Here is a 19,841-nt window from a genome sequence, read left to right on the forward strand (position 1 = left end):
AGGTTGTTGCGGCAGGAGCCTGGATGTTGAGCCACCGCCTTAAAAAGATGTATGTGCAGCTTTAAAGCCGATTTAGTGAGGTCAGTATAAAGGTGTATTGGCCGTCACTAAGGGGTTAAAGGGGTTGTGCCAAGGTTCCCGAAGGCCCACGTATGAGTAAAACTGAAGTCGTGGATGCGCTACGCAGTTCCATTCACTTCACTAGGAGTGTTGGAGATTGCCTGTGATTCAAAGAGAGATATGTGCATTACATGCCTTCCACCATGTGAAAGATGCCAGTGTTAAAGAATGCAAATATGAAAATTACCGTGTTGCAAAACCACCAGAAAAAACGTGTGGCGTTAAAAAAAAGTTATTACATGCAGGTTTTGATTTTTGTGGGTACTCCCCCACCCCTTAAATACATTTTAAAAAAGCCAGATGGAATCTGTGAAGGAAGCCTAAAGTTCATTATTAGTAGCTGCGATCCTATCTTTTGAGGTCGCCTTCATCCCTGATATTCGTTGCACCGTGCGTTATTGTTGGGCAATGCCAATTTGTTGGTTGCTTGCCTCCTTGTAACGTTAAACCTATGAAAATTGATTGTATTTCGTTTTTTCAGTCCGCGGAGTTTGGCGCTCTGCCAGTATCTTTAAGTCACGCTCGTGACGCTTTCCTGTTTGGACGGTTGGTAGAAAGTCTTCTGGCACATGTGCAAGTGCAATGTAAGTTTCCACACTATAGCCTGTGTATTACAGACCTGTAACGTACATCCCATTGCATGCTTTTTGTTAATGTACATGTTCATGTTTCTGACATAGATTATTGTAAATGTGATGAGCCACATCCACTTTTGCAAGTGACATGAATGCTCAAAAAATTTCAGTTTTGCAGTGTCTACATATACAGACACAGCTTACATGCATACACACAGCTCTGTGCAGACATCTTACTTAATAAATAACTATAAATACTTGGGGACAGTAAGGGTTTTAAAGCTCGCTTACCCGTATGAATCTCCCAGCATCTGCTCACACAACCATCATGTCATAAAGGTCCTTCATCCATATATCTTTTGCTTGTGCCAGTGGATGCAGAGGTTGAGAGGTAAGTTTCCTCTCCCACGGGTGCCTCCAGAAGGTGACTGTGACCCACTCCTGCCCAGCGCTGGGCAGTGAGAGGGATGTATCAGGGTTCTCTTAATGATTTGTCAGGATGCTTTAACAGGAAGGAAGCAGTCAGGGGGGTCTGGGGCTGCTGGACCCTCCTGACTTTGGACTACAAGACACACTTTTTAAGCAAGATTATTTTTTGCTAAAAATTGGGTCCTTTAGTCCACAAAATACAGTACATAAGGTATATGACTGTTGTTAAAACTTAAAGGGGTTGTCCCGCGAAAGCAAGTGGGGTTCAGCACTTCTGTATGGCCATATTAATGCACTTTGTAATGTACATTGTGCATTAATTATGAGCCATACAGAAATTATTCACTTACCTGCTCCGTTGCTAGCGTCCCCGTCTCCATGGTGCCGTCTAATTTCAGCGTCTAATCTCCCGATTAGACGTGCTTGCGCAGTCCGGTCTTCTCCCTTCTGAATGAGGCCGCTCGTGCTGGAGAGCTGCTCCTCATAGCTCCGCCCCATCACGTGTGCCGATTCCAGCCAATCAGGAGGCTGGAATCGGCAATGGAACGCACAGAGCCCACGGTGCACCATGGGAGAAGACCTGCGGTCCACCGTGGGTGAAGATCCTGGCGTCCATCTTCGCAAGGTAAGTAAGAAGTCACCAGAGCGCGGGGATTCGGGTAAGTACTATCCGTTTTTTGTTTTTTTTTTAAAACCCCTGCATCGGGTTTGTCTCGCGCCGAACGGGGGGGCTATTAGAAAAAAAAAAACCCGTTTCGGCGCGGGACAACCCCTTTAAATATGACTAAATCTACTGTTCAATATGCAAAAATATTAATAGAAATTTTGTTTTTGGTGTCCTGGTGATTTTGTCATATATGTATTTATTTAATTTCCACTTGAACAATGTTCCATACTACTTAAAAATTAAAAGTTAATTTAATGGTGAGCGTGTAAGAAGTCCTTACTGTACAGTGAGGGAGTAAGGCACTCAAAGCAAACTACTAGAGATGAGCGAGCATACTCGCTAAGGGCAATTACTCGATCGAGCATTGCCCTTAGCGAGTACCTGCCTGCTCGGAAGAAAAGATTCGGCTGCCGGTGCGGGGGAGCGCTGAGTTGCGGGAGTGAGCAGGAGGGAGTGGGGGAGAGAGATCCCCTAGCTTTCCCCCGTCGCCTGCTGGCACCTGAATCTTTCCTTCGAGTGGTCAGGTACTCGCTAAGGGCAATGCTCGCTCGAGTAATTGCCCTTAGCGAGTATGCTCGCTTATCTCTACAAACTACCTTTATAATTTGTTTCCAGCTGAAGTGCTCTCCAGCTTCAAGAACACTGTTAAGAACTTGCTTCTGAACCCCGAACCGGAGCTCCGACCTGCCTTGTCCACTTTCTTAAACCACGCCTTCTTTAGGTAAGTAATTACAGTTTAGCACAGAGCATATTTTCTAGGAAAAATTACTTTCTGAAATTGTAACGTGTTAAACCTCGTCATTAGAATTTACTGTAGACACTTGTAAAGTTTAATATGCTTTAAGCTCTTCTTTATCTCCTAGCTTTTCATTGATGGTTTTGGTGCAGTTGTTCTCTTCTGCATGACAAGATTATCCCCTCTTCAGCCAATAGTTCACTTTGTTTTAGCATATTCTTTAATGTTTGGTTTTAAATATTTTATTTTCTTCAAACAGAAATGATTTTCTCGAAGTTGTCAACTTCTTGGAAAGTTTAACTGTGAAAACTGAAGATGAGAAGAATGAGTTTTTCAAGTGAGTGTTAAAGGCATATGAGCATTAAAGGGGTTGTCCAAGACTTTTACTATCGAAGACCAATTCTCGAGATTGATCATCTGTAGTTGATTGGCAGGGGTTCACTGGTTGGGATTCCTACTGATAAGCTAATTCCCGGAACCTCTATCAGTTTGGACAGTGCTGCAGGCTGATGGTGCTGTCAACATTGCTGCATCCCAGTTTGGTATTACAAGCACAGCTTCCATTGAATTCAATAGAAACTGTGTCTGCAATGCTAACCCAAGCTGCTGCAATGTGCGCATTGCTGTTTTCTTCTAGCTCTGTCCACATTAACAGCAGACCTGGCAAACAGCTGATCGGTGGGGATCTACAATGGTGAACCACTATTGATAGATTATTGATGGTTAATCCTCAGGATAGGTCGTCAATTGTAAAGTCCAAGAAAACTTATTTAATAGCATAATGCTGACAGGCATAATAAACTGCAATATTAACATTACTCGATATAATGCAAGGGATCAATATCCTTACGCGACTAAAAAAAAATAAAATTAATAATAAGTGAAATATATATAGTATTTATTAATCTGACCAAGTAGAATTATTGTCGCATTCATAAAGGCCCATTTACACGGAGTAATGATATCTAAAAGGCAATCGCTTTAGCGATAATCGTTGCGTCTAAACTCGCGCCCATCGTGCACGTTTCGTGCACTGCTAGCTGATCGTTAAATTCAGTCTAACCTAAAAAACATCTTTCACTCTTATCAGCAGTTCTCCGTAGGTAGTGCTGATAGCATTGTTTCCCACTGGAGAACAAAGGATCTTAATGCAGATAAGAGCCCTCGGGCAATTAACTGCATTCAGTGAAGGCTTCATTTGCACATTTAATTGCTCTTATGTAGCTGATCGCAAAATGATCGCTTAAAGCTGTCGCTCATACTGTCATTTGAGCGATCTTTGAGCGATCATCGGGCCGTGTTAATGGGCCTTAAAGGGGTTGTCCGGCCAGAAACATTGCATGTCATTACTTCTGTTTGCCCATTTCCATGCACTTTGTAATATACATTGTGCATGGAAAATGAAGCAAACAGAAGTTTTGGACTTACCTGAAGGGGTGCACCCCCCCCCCCCTGTGTTGCTCCTCCGTCGTCCCCGGTTACGACAAGAATCTTCTTTTCTTCTTGTCGGGCCGCAGCAGCTCTCGTCGGCGCAGGAGCGAGCCTCTTCTCATCCGCGCATGTGCAGTTCTTCTCTCTGCAGCCGGAACCGATATACGATCTCCTTGTGTGCAGGAGTGGGAGGATGGAAGAGCGAGGAGCAGGAACTGAGCTCCTGCCTCCTCTCCGCCCTCTGCACTATTTTCAATGAGAAGAGGTGGGACGGGGGCGGGGCTAATTCCTGCCACTTAGCCCCACTCCCGTTCCGCCTCCTCATTGAAAATAGTGCAGAGGGGCGGAGAGGAGGCAGAGAGGGGGCGGGAGCTCAGTTCCTGCTCCTCGCTCTTCCATCCTCCGCCCCCCCCCCCCCTGCACACAAGGAGATCTATATCGGTCCCAGCTGCACAGAGAAGAATTGCGCATGCGCAGATGAGAAGAGGCTCATTCCCGCGCCAACGAGAGCTGCTGCAGCCCTACAAGAAGAAGAGAAGATTCTTGTCGTAACAGGGGACGACGGAGGAGCAACACGGGGGGGGGGCACCCCTTCAGGTAAGTCCAAAACTTCTGTTTGCTTCATTTTCCATGCACAATGTATATTACAAAGTGCATGGAAATGGGCAAACAGAAGTAATGACATGCAATGTTTCTGGCCGGACAACCCCTTTAAGTCTGGCTGCTTTCTAAGTCACCTCAACTCCTAAATGATATCACTCAAAACTACAGCTCACTGTACAAAAAAAGCCATTACACAGCTTCTTCGATGGAAAGGTTATGGATGAATATGGTGATATATTAACAAAATCGGAAGGCTTCTTAAAAAAAAAAAAAAGTTTAAGTGGTACAACATAGAATTTGTTTAAATCTTGGTATTGTCATAATTGTACTGAGCTGAAAAATAAAGTTAATGTGTCATATTTAAAAGCCGTAAAACAAAATAAAAAATGGTGGAATTGCTTTCTTATTTTTGTCTTTTCTTTTCCACTGGACTTAAACATTTCTTTACGTTTTTCAATACATTATGTCGTTCATTAAATGGTACCATTAGAAAAAATGCAACTCGTTGCACAAAGAATAAGCCCTCGTATGGGCTATGTTGCTGGAGGAATGTGGTTATAGTTCTTCCAGGATTTTGGATGTAAAACGATGAATAAATGAAACTGGCCGCAGCAACAAGAAGTCTTAGAAATATAAGTGTGGTGTTTTTAAAGCAAGTGCTAATTTTTGTCAACTTAACATGATGCCATAAAGCATTTCCTCTTGTCTAGGACTCTCTTCGACAGAGTATCTTCACTGCCAGAAGAGCTTATCTCCTCAAGATTGGTTCCTCTCCTGCTCAACCAGTTTGTATTTGCTGAGCCTCCGGCAGTAAAGAGCTTCTTGCCTCACCTGCTCAGGCCTAAAAGAGGTAACTTTCCAACACTTTCCCACAAATATTGAGTAGCTAATTGGCTTTTGGCTTAAAGTCTTTTTTTTCTTCTCCTCTTATATGCTTGTATATGTACAGAATATATGACAACTCCTTTTCACCTTTCATTTGAATGCAGATATTATGGGGAGACAGCGTGAAGATTGTCTTCTGTCCCCAGCTCTCTTCCAAACCAAAGTCATCCCAGTATTGATGAAAATGTTCGAAGTACATGAAGAACACGTTCGTGTGGTTCTGCTGACCCATATAGATGCGTATGGAGAACTTTTCACATTAAAAGAACTCAAAGACATTATACTGCCACAAGTAAGTTTTAGTTTTTTGGAATAACAGGTATTCTTCAAATTGATGCCTTTTTGTAAAAATTTTCCTCTTTTATTGTGAAAAAATCCATTGCCTTTTAAATTCTTGTTGCGTGTCCAACTTTTTTTCTGTTAGGATTCATTTTAACAGTAACCTACTTGACTTTAAATATGTTTATACAGGAGTTCAATCATAATAGATTTGTGGACTTAAAAAATTGAAAAAAAATTGTCATGAGGGACATGAACCCTAATTTGGCGACAAGAGCTCTAAGTAATACATACCTGGTAATGATGCAAACCATTCTCAATCTGAGATCTTGCGTGGTAAGAGTAAGGCAAGATTCACACAGCGAAACACACTTCGGACACCTGACCATGTACTGTCCGAGCTGCTCGGACCCTACACATTGCTTGGCATATTCTCAACTATAAAAGCTTTTAAGAATAGGACATGCTGCGATTAAGTACACGGAACCATTGTATGTTTTCAATTAGATCACTTTGACGCCAGATCAACAGATTCTTATATATTTATACTAGTTGATCTACCCGGCTTCGCCCGAGTTAACTTGATAGAGGTGTTTACATGTTGCTCGCGCGGAAAATTTTTTGAAGTCAAGGTTACTTTAGAGGAACCGAGGAATATAATATGTATATACATAGAGAAGCATTAGATTCTCCTCAGGCTGCATGTACTGATGTCCCTCTGGAGAATGTGCCACCACTCCCACTCTCCTTGCTTAGGACCTAAAGAATACCCGTGCCAAATTTAAATCTTGTACAACATCGGGAAGTTACATTACATAGGGGTGCACTTACACTTGCAATTAGCATTGAATAATCGAGTTGTGACCCCTTTACTTATCCTATTTAGGACCTAAAGAATGCTTATGCCAAATTTCACGCTTGTACGACACAGGGAAGTTACATTACATAGGGGTGCACTTTCTTTTGCAATTAGCATTGAATAATTGAGTTGTGACCCCTGTTACTTTTCTTATTTAGGACCTAAAGAATGCTTGTACCAAATTTCACTCTTGTACGACACTGGGAAGTTAGAGAATTAGATTAGGTACATTACACAGGGGTGCCAATACTTTTGTACTTGGCATTGAATAATTGAATTGTGCCAACTTTACTCTAACTATTTAGGACCTTACTTATCCTATTTAGGACCTAAAGAATGCTTGTGCCAAATTTCACGCTTGTATGACGCCGGGAAGCTACATTACATAAGGGTCACTTTCTTTTGCAATTGGCATTGAATAGTCGAGTTGTGACGCCGTCCTTTTCCTATTTAGGACCAAAAGAATGCTTGTGTCAAATTTCATGCTTGTACCACCAGAAAATTACATTACATAAGGGTGCACTTACTTTTACAATTAGCATTGATGAATAGAGTTGTGACCCCTTTACTTTTCCTATGTAGGACCTAAAGAATGGTAATGCCAAATTTCACACTTGTACGACAGTGGGAAGTTACATTACATAAGGGTGCCAATATTTTTGCAGTTAGCTTTGAATAATCGAATTGTGACCCCTTAACTTTTCCTATTTAGGACCTAAAGAATAGTTGTGCCAAATTTCATGTTTGTACGACATCGGAAAGTTAGAGAATTAGATTAGGTACATTTATACAGGGGTGCCAATACTTTTGCACTTAGCATTGAATATTCAAGTTGTGACTAGTGATGAGTGAGCAGACTCGCTAAGGGCAATTGCTCGAGCGAGCATTGCCCTTAGCGAGTACCTGCCCGCTCGAGAAAAAAGGTTCGGGTGTCGGCGCGGGTGACAGGTGAATTGCGGCAGTGAGCAGGGGGAGCCGGGGGGGGGGGGCGGGAGAGGGAGAGAGAGATCTCCCCTCCATTCCTACCCGCTCCCCCCCTCAGTTCCCTGCCCGCCGCCGGCAGCCGAACCTTTTCGCTCGAGCGGGTAGCTACTCGCTAAGGGCAATGCTCGCTCGAGCAATTGCCGTTAGCGAGTATGCTTGCTCATCACTAGTTGTGACTCTTTTAGGCTGCCTGTCCATGGGCGAGTTTGAATTGCGTTCCCTGCGGTGATAATCCTGCCGCAGGGAACGCAGTGAATGCTCTTCATAGCGTTGCTATGGAGAGCGCAGCCGCCCTGTCCATGAATAGAGAATCCTTGCAATTCTCTGCTCGCGGACGGCAAATCGCAGCATGCTGCGATTTGCCGTGATTCTCCGCGATCAGTCTTATCTGTCCACCTAACTATCTGACAGCGTAGATCCATGTGCCGGCTCCTGCTCCCGGGCAGTGGATACCGCGGTGGAAATCCGCTGCAGAATACTGCAATGCCCGTGGAAAGGCATCCAAATCTTATGTTTGTATGACACCGGGAAGTTAGAGAATTAGTGGTGAGTCAGTCAGTGAGGTCTTTCACATAGAGAGAGAGAGCTAGTAAACCAGGACATATGTATCATATTTAGTAACCTTTGTTCCACTCTGTATTTGGAATATCTGGTGGCAAAAGGCTATGTGTCTGTCTTAATAGTCAGATAGGCTGCTTGGAATTAATTGATAGGAGTAATTCTGCTATTTACTAAGGTATCAAAACCTTTCATGTCATTTATGATACGTCTCACAAAAATTATACTAAGTTTTTAAAGGTGTGTTCATGCATAGCTAAATTGCTGCAGATTTTGGTGCAGACTTGCAGCAGTTTTCATCCCTTCAATTTGAATCAAATTGAAAGGGTGAAATCTGCAGCAAATCGTCTACGTGTGAAAAGCCTCTTTGGCTAACTCTCCAGGGTTGGGGAGCTCGTATTTACTGTTTTGTATGATTTGTACTTTTGTTTGTGTTTATATCTGAATATGCTTGTATTAAAGTCTTTTTGAAAAAAATAATAAAAACGATTGAATTTTTTAAAAAAGCTAGTGGCCGCTGCAAATCTTTATAGTTTAACTCTATGGCTATGTGATTAGATGCAAGGGATTTGTTGCTCTCTAACAGGGAAAAAATATACATAGAATGATCCCTGCATTAGGAACACCTACTCAGTAATGGGTTGCTCCACCTCCTTGGGTGATCACGGCTTTCTGACATCAGGTAACGGATTCCACATGGTGGCAAACCACCTCCATGCTAAACTCCACCCCTACCCATTGCAGCATCTCTGTAAAGGCCTATTTAGACAACGATTATCTCTTTTGAGCGATTAATCATTGAGTGTAAATGTGTGCCCATCGTGCACTTTTCGTTAATCGCTGAGTTTAAGCAAGCTTAAAATCAGCGATGAGCTTAATCGGACGCTGCACACTTAGTTCTCAGCAGGATAACGTTGATCGTATTCTTTCAGCTGGTATCATGAACGGAGTTCTCAGCGGGATACCAGCTGACAGCTCTGAGAGCAAAGCAGCTGTTTGCAGATAACAGCGCTCCTGCTGTCATCTGCATACAGCAGGAGCCTTCATTTACACGCTAATAAACTCTTAAGTAGCTAGCTACTTAAGAGCTTATGCAAAGTGATCACTCAAAACTGTCACTCAAACTGCTGTTTGAGGGAATTTTGAGCGATCATCTTTCAATGTAAATGAGCCTTAAGTTGATGAACGTTTTGTGCAGATCTCACCTCCCTTTCCAAACATGTCCAGTGAGTTTGGGGGCCAAGGCAGTGTTTAAAATGCATTGCCGTGTTCCTCCAACCACTCCCCAGACTTCATGCTGTTAATGCCAGATGCGGACCCAGCTATTAGTCGGATTCAGCGAAATCAGGACTTGTCACTCCACATTACTTTCTGCTATGTGTCCAAAGTTCATTGATGTCTTTTCTGGGCCCACGTGAGGTGGTGTTGTCTATGACATGGGCTCATGATGGGCACCCTTGTTGGTCTTAAGCTATTGATTCCCAGTTGATGCAAGGTACACCACATGGTCATTCTGGAAATTAGTCTCCCTTCCTCCGCTATTGTACTGCTAGGTCAGTTGGTCCACTGTGGTACGGCGTTGCTGAGATACCAGACATGCCACTTGATGCTCGCCTCTAGGAACAACTGCATACCAGTATCCATTGTATATTTTAGAGTGCGCTGAATCCACTGCTTCTTTTGTCAAATCTGTACAGAATCCTATAACAATCAGCTTCCTGCTGGTGAGGTACGTGTACTGCATTGTGCAGAAATTGCAAATCGACTATGAAGTACATGTACAGCAAAGAAGTTTGAGGTGCACTTTCTGCAAAATTGATAGTGTTGTTCGTACAAGACTTGAGGAAACCGTATGTAATAGAAGAATTCTTCTTTTTGTTTACTTCAAATCCCCATGTTGTGTACGGACCCTATAGACCCGTTATTTAATTATAAATGGTTAATTCAGCTGTAAAACAAGTAGATACTTTCCTTATCCAGATAGGCCCCATTTGCATCTGTTTCAGAGGTTCCGTTTGGAGCCTCCAGTGATGATCTGGCAGAACATCCTGGACAAAAATGGTGCAGCATGCAGAGCTCTTCCATCCAGTAAAATGCTGGCTGGACCTCATTATAGCCAAGCTGAGAAGGGATCCGAACAACAGACATATCCAGGAGCCCCAGGTGCAGACGTGAATGGGACCGTTTATACCGAAGAGCCACTTTATTAGGCTGGGTTCACACAGGGCAGATTTGCTGCGGTTTTGCCGCGGATTGCCGTTGCATATTCGCACTGCGGCAAAACCGCTGCATTTGCAGTGCAATGCAGCACAAATGAGTTTTGGCAAAAAGCTGTTCTCACAGGACAGATTTTTTCCGCACAGCCGCAGTGCGGAAATGCAACTGCGGCGCGGTTTTAAAAGAAGCAGCATGTCCATTCTTCGCATGTCCAGCATGTCCAGGAAAATCTGCAAGCCAAAATTAACCTTTTGAAGCGGTTTTGCCGCAGAAGCAAAAACCGCGGCAAAACCACAGCAAATCCGCCCTGTGTGAACCCAGCCTTAGAGATATCTGCCCTTTCACGATTGCAGCTTCCCTGTAGGGAAATGAGACGCATGACTCTGGAGCGCAGCATAAATTTAAGGGAGCACGTTTAGCATGGATGTGTTTCAGTGCAGATCCACGTTAGAATGGGTTAATCATGCGATCCGAGCCACTTCGAACAAGGCATGATCGCTGGTACTGCCAAAGCACTTGAAATTTATTTCAAATTTTCAATTTAGTTCTATATTTTGTAGGGTTACCCTTTTTTATAAACGTTTTGCTTATCAAAACTTGCTGTTGTATGAATGTGTATAAAAAAAAAATAAAAAAAAAAGCTGTTTAATCATTTCTATGTTTTTCACATTAGTATACAAAATAACAACCAATTTTGTATATGTTTTGCTTAGGTTCTCCTGGGTTTACGTGACACAAGTGATTTACTAGTATCTGTAACCCTCCGTGGCCTGGCAGCTTTGGTGTGCTTACTTGGACCAGAAGTAGTAGTTGGTGGTGGAAGGGTGAAGATTTTCAAAAGTACTACCCCAGGATTTACCAAAATTACAGATACAACTCCTGAAGGTAACTACATAAGAAAATCATAGCCTTTCCCATGTCTCTAGACGTAAACGGCTTACACTCGCAACAGAGGGCAGTGTGTTTGGTACATTGATGAAGCTCCGTATAAGCAGGAGGTATATATTTTTTTCATGCTTCTTGTTCGCTTTCTATGTGTAATGACATATTTTCAGTGTCCACATGAGTCCCCAATGAGATTTTAAACTGCATCCAGTTCATTGGAGAAGAGTTTCCTCCATTATAATATTTGGTTATTTTTGAGTTTTTGTACATTTAAGCATGGTTTCATTTGATGGTTCTGTGACCTCTGCCTACAGTTCCTTACCTTTTTTTTGTTACTACTTTCCTACTGCTTGTGTGCATAGTGACGTAGCTCAGTGTTTGCATGAGGAGGGTATGTCTTGTAGGAGAAGCTAACACACTTTTTAATACTTACTGTAAGTTAAGCACTGCATGGCGGCAAGCTCCCCTCCTATGCTGCTTCTGCAGCACATATAGCAGCAGGCACATTTAAAGGCGCAGTGCGGCACTATGTTCAATTCCATGACCAACGAACCCAGACGGGGCCCAATCGGAGCCACGCATTTTGCTTGCACTCGATGCAGTGCAAATGTACATTCTACCCCCTGCCACTCACCATCTCAACATCTGATCTTTCTGGGTCTGTCATTCCACACAACACTGTCTCAAGTTTTTTGCTCCTGCTGCAGAAAGTGCGTGTCTTTTAGTTGAAGGTGCGCATCCTGCAGACCCAGTCCCCAATCGCCACTGCATTTGAAGCCTAGAACTGATGTCTCATCCCTCAAGGCCATCCCATTCGAGCAGTGTCACGCATGGCCTCTCTAGTGGGCCATTATCCCTGGTGGGACAAATTGACAAACACTCTTGATTGCAAGATCCGGCTACCTTCACAGCTTCAACGCAATTTTCTCTGCTGGCTGGACTCCCCACAGATCATTTGTGGCCGCTCGTGTCTGACACTGCACTAGCACTATGGGGTGGGGTACGCTGCAGAATTTAACACCGCAGGGCACTTGGATAGTACAGTAGTCCACCCTCCCGATACTTTGGGCCATTCAACTTTCACTTTAGCACTTCGCACCCCAGCTAATCGGCCTCTCTGTCTGAGTCCAAACTGACAACGTGACAGTGACAGCTGTCGCCAAGGAGGGATCTGTAGCTCGGCGGTCATGCGAGAAGCAGCAAAGATCCTGACATGGACCATAGATTACCTTCCGGTGCTCATCAGAGATGGGGTCATCCGGACGTTGATCTGATGTCCTCCAGATTCAACCACAAACTTCCCGTCTACGTGTCCAAATCCCAGGACCCTCAAGCTTGAGTAGTGGATGCCCTAGTAATTCTGTGGACTGAAATCCAGTTCCCACATATCTTCCCTCCCCTTTCCTCTTATACCTTGACTTCAAGGTGGAGGGCCTGCCAGTGATTCTCATCTCGCTAGACTGGCCTCGTCACATGTGGTACTTGGATCTCATCGACCCGCTCATCGGCACTCCATGGCCCCTCCCTCTTTGAGGAAGGACATCTATTTTAGGGACCTCTCTTACATGGAGTTTGTCCTTCATTTAATGTCATGGCGGTTAAAGTTGCGGTCCTAAGAAGCTATTCAAACTATGATGGACAGGAAATTCTCCCCTTCCCAAGATTATTATCGTGTCTGGAAGACGTTCTTCCTCTGATGCGAACAACGCGACTTCAATCTTATGTGTTTTTTGCTATCATGCCTTCTGTCTTTCCTGCAAGAAGGCTTGGATATGCAACTGAGCCTTAGCTTCTTGAAGTCCTTTAGCCTCGAAGTCATGTGCTCATACCTTCCTAGATGGAGTCGCTCATGCCGCTCCTCCATACTGTTCTCCTGTTCCTCCTTGGGACCATAATCTGGTACTGGACACACAGCAGGTTCACCCTTTTGAGCCGTTGCGCAACATCCTGGCTCGTCCTTTGTCCTGTAAGGGTAGCCTTTTTAGTATCGATCACTTCCATTCGCAGGGAATCCGCTCTCCATAGACTGGATTTGTTTGGAGCCTTGAAGATTTTCATCTTCTAAACGTCCTCTTTTAGGTGTTTAGACGCTCTTTTTGTGATTCCAGATGGCCCGAAACATGGCCTAGCTGCTTCAAAATCCGCTGTCTCGCATTGGATTAGGTCAACCGCACTGGAGGTCTGTTGCACAAAAGGCAGTGAGCCCTCCCTTCTGTGTTTCTGCACACTCTGCTTGGGGGGGTGGGTGCATCTTGGGTGGTACACAACGGTGCTTCCGCTCTTCAAGTGTTTAAGGCCGCCATGTGGGCTTCTCTGCACACCTCTAAATTCTATTAGGTGAACACTTTTGCATCCTCTGATGCCTGTCTCTGTCAAAAGGTCTTGCAGATGGCCATAAACTGACCGCATGTGTTTGAATTTTCTCTTCCCACCTTTTGAGAGACTGTCCTGGAATGTCCCAATTGTCCTAGGCAGTGTCCCCAATGCAATGGACAAGAAAATCCGATTTTTGTCCTTTCCATAAAATCTATTTCTCGTATTGTTCATTGGGGGACAGCACCTACCCAAAGCCTTGTCAAATGTTGTTCAACTTGTTACTATGTTCTCAGCCTTGCCGGGGCATTCTCCCTGACATTGCACAGAGTTCTGAGCTCTATTGCACTGTTTTTAAGGCTTACTTTATTCTTTTCACTTTTGCTTATCCTATTTTTATCCTTTTTGCAGACCCTTACTGCTTGCATACAAACTAGCTAGCTTAGTTCCTGCAGGGGGAATATAGCCGGTAGGAGAAGCTGCGTTTCTTCACTTAGTGTTCGCCTCCTAATGGCAGTAACTATACTCATGACCCTAGGCTGTGTCCCCCAATGAATGAGACGAGAAACACAAGATTACTTACCGTTTTTTCCATGAGCCCATGACGGCATCAGTGAGAGATCGCCTCTTATGCAGGCAGGAAACGGGAACCTCCCAGATCTGTTTAATGGCAGGCACACCCTTCACCACCTCAGTTCTTTAGCAAGATCCTTGGACTCATTGAGGCCTATTCCTTTTTATTTACAATTATACTTAAATATAAATCATTTTATAAAATAAAGTTAAACTCAAATACTGCAGTGGGAGGAGGAGGGGGTCTTATGGTAAGTAGCCAAATCTGATCATTAGAACTGACTACACATATATGACTGAAACTTATAGGATGAGTTTCGCCTCATCTTGCGAAGCTTTTGTGGTCAGAATTGAATTATGTGCATGCCTGGGTATTTTTTTTTGTTTTGCTTACTCTTGTGAATAGTCTGGAAGGCTTTCTTTAGCTCTGGGACCGTTTCTCTCACATGGTAACTGTAACGCACACAAACCTCCACTGGGAAAACCTCCTGAGGCTTCACGTAGTCAAAATAATGTTTGTAAAAATGGTTAACATAACATTAGAGATGAGCGAGCATACTCGATAAGGCAAACTACTCGAGCGAGTAGTGCCTTATCCGAGTACCTACCCGCTCGGGTGCCAGCGGGGAGGAACGGAGGGGAGATCTCGCTCTCCCTCTCTCTTCCTCTCTCCCTCCTGCTCACCGCCGCAACTCGCCTCTCTCCCTCGCCGGCAGCCGAATCTTTAGAGACGAGCGGGCAGGTACTCGAATAAGGCACTACTCGCTCGAGTAGTTTGCCTTATCGAGTATGCTCGCTCATCTCTACATAACATCCCAGCACTATTCCTATATCCTGTTGTATATTGCACGAGTTATGATTTATATATTGATTTAATATATACAGCTATTTATATATTTGCTGGGTTCTTTTATCCATGCCCTGTTTTTTTTTTTTTAACCTGGCATATCCTCTCGGTGATGGCGCTGCTGGGTTTTCGCTGTCCCAGATCAATACCATCTGTCATGAGGACTATTTTCCCGTTTTAACTGGAGTTTCTGTGCTAGAAGCCTGTTTATTTACATGCTGTTTTTGATGGTACTGTGTGCTCTTGTACATAGTATCACCTGGAGGATTGGGCAGGGACACTGACAGCCTGATCCTGTGCAATAGCAGGGAACTGAAATAAAACAGCCACCAAAAAGCCCCGAACACGACATTTATATTGTGACTAATAAGTAAATCGAAAATGATAAACTATGAAGGTAAGGTAAAGAACTATGGTGCCAGACACTTTTTGCGGGGTGGTTTGCCATTGCCTTTCCGAATCATCTTTTAGCCCCCCACCAAGCTGAGTACTCATTCTACCGACCTCGGAAGACTGAGTCAACCTTGAGTCAGCTACTTGAACCAAGCAGGGATTGAACCCGCAACCTTCAGGTTGTGAGCGAGAGCTTTAGAACTGCATTTCTGCTGCTTAACCCCTTAAGGATGTGGAGCCATAATTTTTTTTTCTTCCGTCAACACAGCCCTATAAGGGCTTTTTTTTGTGTTGTGAATTGTACATTTTATTGGTACCATTTTTGGGTGCAAAATGGTGTATTGTAAAACTTTATTTTTTTTAAAAAACAGGGAGAGAAATCGCATCAATTCTGCCATTGGTTTTTATTTTTACAGCGTCAATCATACAGCATAAATGACACCATACACTTCTGCTGGTCGGTACGATTATAGCAATACCAAAAGCATAAATTTTTTTTAAAGTTTTTTTTCTATTTTTACACAATAAAAGCCTTTTGTTTTTTGTGGGGGGAAATTATAATTCTTTTTGCATCGTTGCATTCAAAGTCGCATAATTTATTTTTCTTCCATGTACGGAACTCTGCGAGGATTTGTTTTTGCATCACCACCTGTAGTTTTTATTTGCACCATTTTGAGGTAGAGAGCTTTTTTGATCATCTTCTTTATTGCACTTTTTGGAGGTGAAATAAATAAAATAAGCATTTTGCCTCTTTTTTTTTTTTTTTTTAATGTTTTTTGCTGCGCAGGATAATTAGTGTGCTTAAATTTATAGTACAGGTCATTACGGATGCGATGATACCACATATGTGGGTTTTTCTTACATTTTTATTATTTTTTCTACAAATGGGAAAATTGAGCAAAAAAAGTTTGTGTTTTTTTTACACGATTTATCTTTGTAGGGGACTTTTACCATAACACCTATGATCGCTATAGCAAGCAATACCTAGTCACTGGTTATAGCGATCATAGGCACTGGCAAAGTAGGATGCCTGTATCTGGCATCCTGTTGCCGTGACAATGCATCGGCCCTCCGTGATTACATCGCAGAGGTCCGATGATGTCACAGAGGGAGCGCCCTCCCTCTGTAAACCCCATACATGCCACAATCTACATAGATCGCAGAGTGTAAGGGGTTTAACAGCAGGGGGTTGCTGTCACGGTGCACCCCTGCTGTTGCAGCAGGAGGCTGGCTATCTGTAACAGCTAGCTCCCACTGCCGGATGGCACAGGATCTCTTCAGATCCTGCGAGATACACAAGACGTAAGTTTATGTCATGTTACCTTAAGTACCAGCTTGCCATGACATAACCTTACGTCTTGTGGCTAGAAGGAGTTAACACTGCGCCACACAGGGCTCTAAACTATGAAACAAGCAAAGTGTCCCCATACATGTTGAATGGTTGCCTTTGACCTTATGTCTGGCCAGCTTCTTTACACAGAACATGGAAAAATTCATTATTCCCTAAATAAGGCGTACAAAATAAATTATATGTACTCCAATTAGAAGTAAGAAAGTCCTTTGTGCCATGAGAAAAAAACCGTTTAGTAGTAGTCTGAAGTGCCCATACACATTAGACTACGTCTATCGAATGTAGATTAGATGTCTGTTTCAAGGAAGATGAGCATCATCAGAGGTGTCTCGAAGCAGCTCATCCCCTTCTGTTGAGAACAGGCATATGCTTGCCTGAATGGAATGAAGAAGTCTGGAGGAATTGCAAAAACAATCCTTCACAATGCTGTATTCCAAAAAGGCATCAAAATCCCAAACACCCCAGGTCATGGCACAAGTAATTATCAGAACACTGCTGGCCAATAGGAGAAAATGATTGATTCCATAGGTAAACTGAAGGACTTCATATTGGGAGCCACATACTTTTTTCCCACCTTTTACAAAATAAGTGCAGCATCCTTCTCCCAGATATTTCCCTCCATTGTTTTTCTTCTCCTTTTGTTATTAAATTTTCTCCAACCACCCACTTTATAATATTGTACCTCCTCTCTCAGGCTTGGGAGAGCGCTTGATGTGATCACAGCTCTTCGTAGATACACTACATTTTTCTATGTTTCCTTTCAGCACGAAAAGCCCTAGTTTTTCCCACAATGACCACAGACAGGCCTAAATGTTTCTAACTCTACCGTTGCTTGATCTTTCTAGTCTAGCATTAATAAGGCTCATTCTCTTAACCTCTTAGTGACGGAGCTTTTTTTTGCGCTTTTTCCACTTTCGTTCCTTTATTTATCCATCGACGTCGCCGTATGAGGGCTTGTTTTTGCGGGATGAGTTGTAGTTTTCAATGGTACTATTATGCCATATAATGTACTGAAAAACGTTAAAAAAATTTCAAGTGGAGAGAAATGAAAAAGACGACATTCCACCATCTTTCGGTGCATCCTGTTTCTACGGCACACATACTGCATCAAAAATGATCTGATAACTTTATTCTATGGGTCCGTATGATTACTACGATACCAAACTTGTATAGTTTTTTTGTGTTTTTTTTTTTTATAGTTTTTTTGCTGTAGTACTTGTTTTTTTAAAAAAGATATTTAATTTTTTTTAATTTTTTTGTCCATTTTCTGTGCACAATAACTTTTTTTATTTTTCCGCAGACCTAGTTATGTGAGGGCTCATTTTGTACGGTGCGTCCTGTTTCCATTGGTACCATTGTTGCGTACAATTGACTTTTTGATTGCTTTTTATTACATTTTTTCTCGGAGATAGGGTGACCAAAAAAGTGTATTTCTGGAGTTCTTTATTTTTTTTTTCGGACCACGTTCACCGTGCGGGTAAAAGAATGTATTAATTCAATAGATCGGACCTCTATGGATGCAGCGATACCAAATACATATTTTTGGTTAAATATTTTGATTTTTTTTAAATTGCAAATATGTCAAAAGGGGGAGGGGTTGAATTTTTATAACTTTTTTTTTTTTTTTGAATTAGTAAAACTTTATTGATCTTATTTTTACACTTTCCTTTAGTCCTCCTAGAGGACTACAACCAGCGATGCTTTGATCGCTCCTGCAGTATGACGTAATGCTATAGCATTATGTCATACTGCTTTTTCACAGGCAGTCTATCAAGCCACCCCACGGGAATGGCTTGATAGGCAGTCTGCTGAGGCAGCCCTGGGGCCTTTTAGAAGGCTCCCGACTGCCATGACACCTGCACAGTTTCCCCGATCTCACCGCGAAGATGCCATACGTTCGGGGGATTTAAATGCCGCCGTCAGAATTGACAGCGGCATTTAAAGAGTTAATAGCTGCGTACGGCTGGCCGTTCGCTGCTATTGCCCGCGGGTGTCAGCTGTAATAAACAGCTGACGCCCGCGCTGTATCGAGGGAGATAGCGGCGCTACCTCCCTTCATACACGTCCTGCAACAGCAGGACGTAAAAACACTATTGGGCTACCACTAAGGGGTTAAAGCAGAGGGCGTGTCATGGGTAATGTTGAGTGATTTTTTTGGGAATATGCGGCTCAGCAGTGCCCGACCCAATCTTCCAAAAAAAAAGAAATTTTGTGAAATTGGGATGGCTGATTCCGACTTCCAATGAAGTCAATGGGAGTAAAAATCTGGGTCCACAAGGTCCCTAAAGGTGGTGGTGGTACCGTTAACAGCTGAGCCAACACACTCATTGTATAATTTCTAGAGGATGAGAACAAGAAAAATAAACACAAAGACATCACAGAACCTCCAACCATATGTTACCCATGTTCAGATTTGAACCTAGATCTCCAGCACAGGTTGCCACGGGAGGTGGTGAGTTCTCCTTCAAACAGAGGCTGAACAGACGTTTGTCTGGAATGATTTAGTGAATCCTGCATTGAGCAGGGGGTTGGACCCGATGACCCTGGAGGTCCCTATTAACTCCTTTTTAAAGTGCTTTAAAATAAAACAAACAGAAAAAACTTTAACAATTGAGCCACCTCACTTCTTCCTCCTTCCTTTAACCCATTAAGGACCAGGTTGTTTTGTACCTTAAGGACCAGACACTTTTTAGGGATTTTACCCATGTGGTGGTTTTACTGCTCCATTTTTTTTTCCTTTAGCTACCAAAATTATTTTTGCAGCCTTTTTTTTTTTTCCGTGACATATAGGACTATTTTTTTAAATATCTTTTTCACTGACTTTTTTCCCCCGTTTTTTTAGTTTTATTGGGGGTAAAATGCTAAAAAAAATGATTTTTTTTTTAAACATTTATAGTTTTTTTTAATTTTTTTTTTATATTTACACTAAAATAAAGTATGGGAATAGGTTCCTCTATTTGTTTTGGACATTCTGATATATAGTATGTACGGTTTTGGTTTACAGGGCGCATACGGTGACGGTTTTTGTTGGCGTCTGCTTTGTGTTCTCTCTCTTTTTTTATGTGTTGTTGTTTTATTCTGTAATTTTGTTTTACTTATTTATGTAATTGTGTTTTTTACTATCTATGTCCCCCAT

At 42.8% G+C, this 19,841-nt stretch overlaps 1 protein-coding gene across 1 annotated transcript in view; it reads left to right on the plus strand.

Annotated features, from left to right (window-relative positions):
- SCYL3 (SCY1 like pseudokinase 3) overlaps positions 1 to 19,841 on the plus strand; it is a 46,385-nt gene that overhangs the window by 13,001 nt on the left and 13,543 nt on the right. The window contains exons 4-9 of the mRNA XM_066597060.1: positions 602 to 704; positions 2,407 to 2,512; positions 2,787 to 2,864; positions 5,272 to 5,411; positions 5,551 to 5,738; positions 11,057 to 11,228. Of these exons, the coding sequence (XP_066453157.1) occupies positions 602 to 704; positions 2,407 to 2,512; positions 2,787 to 2,864; positions 5,272 to 5,411; positions 5,551 to 5,738; positions 11,057 to 11,228 (787 nt within the window). The remainder of the gene's footprint in view (positions 1 to 601; positions 705 to 2,406; positions 2,513 to 2,786; positions 2,865 to 5,271; positions 5,412 to 5,550; positions 5,739 to 11,056; positions 11,229 to 19,841) is intronic.

This window comes from Eleutherodactylus coqui, chromosome 3 (assembly GCF_035609145.1).
Source record: "Eleutherodactylus coqui strain aEleCoq1 chromosome 3, aEleCoq1.hap1, whole genome shotgun sequence".
In the NCBI taxonomy this organism is placed as follows: Eukaryota; Metazoa; Chordata; class Amphibia; order Anura; family Eleutherodactylidae; genus Eleutherodactylus; species Eleutherodactylus coqui.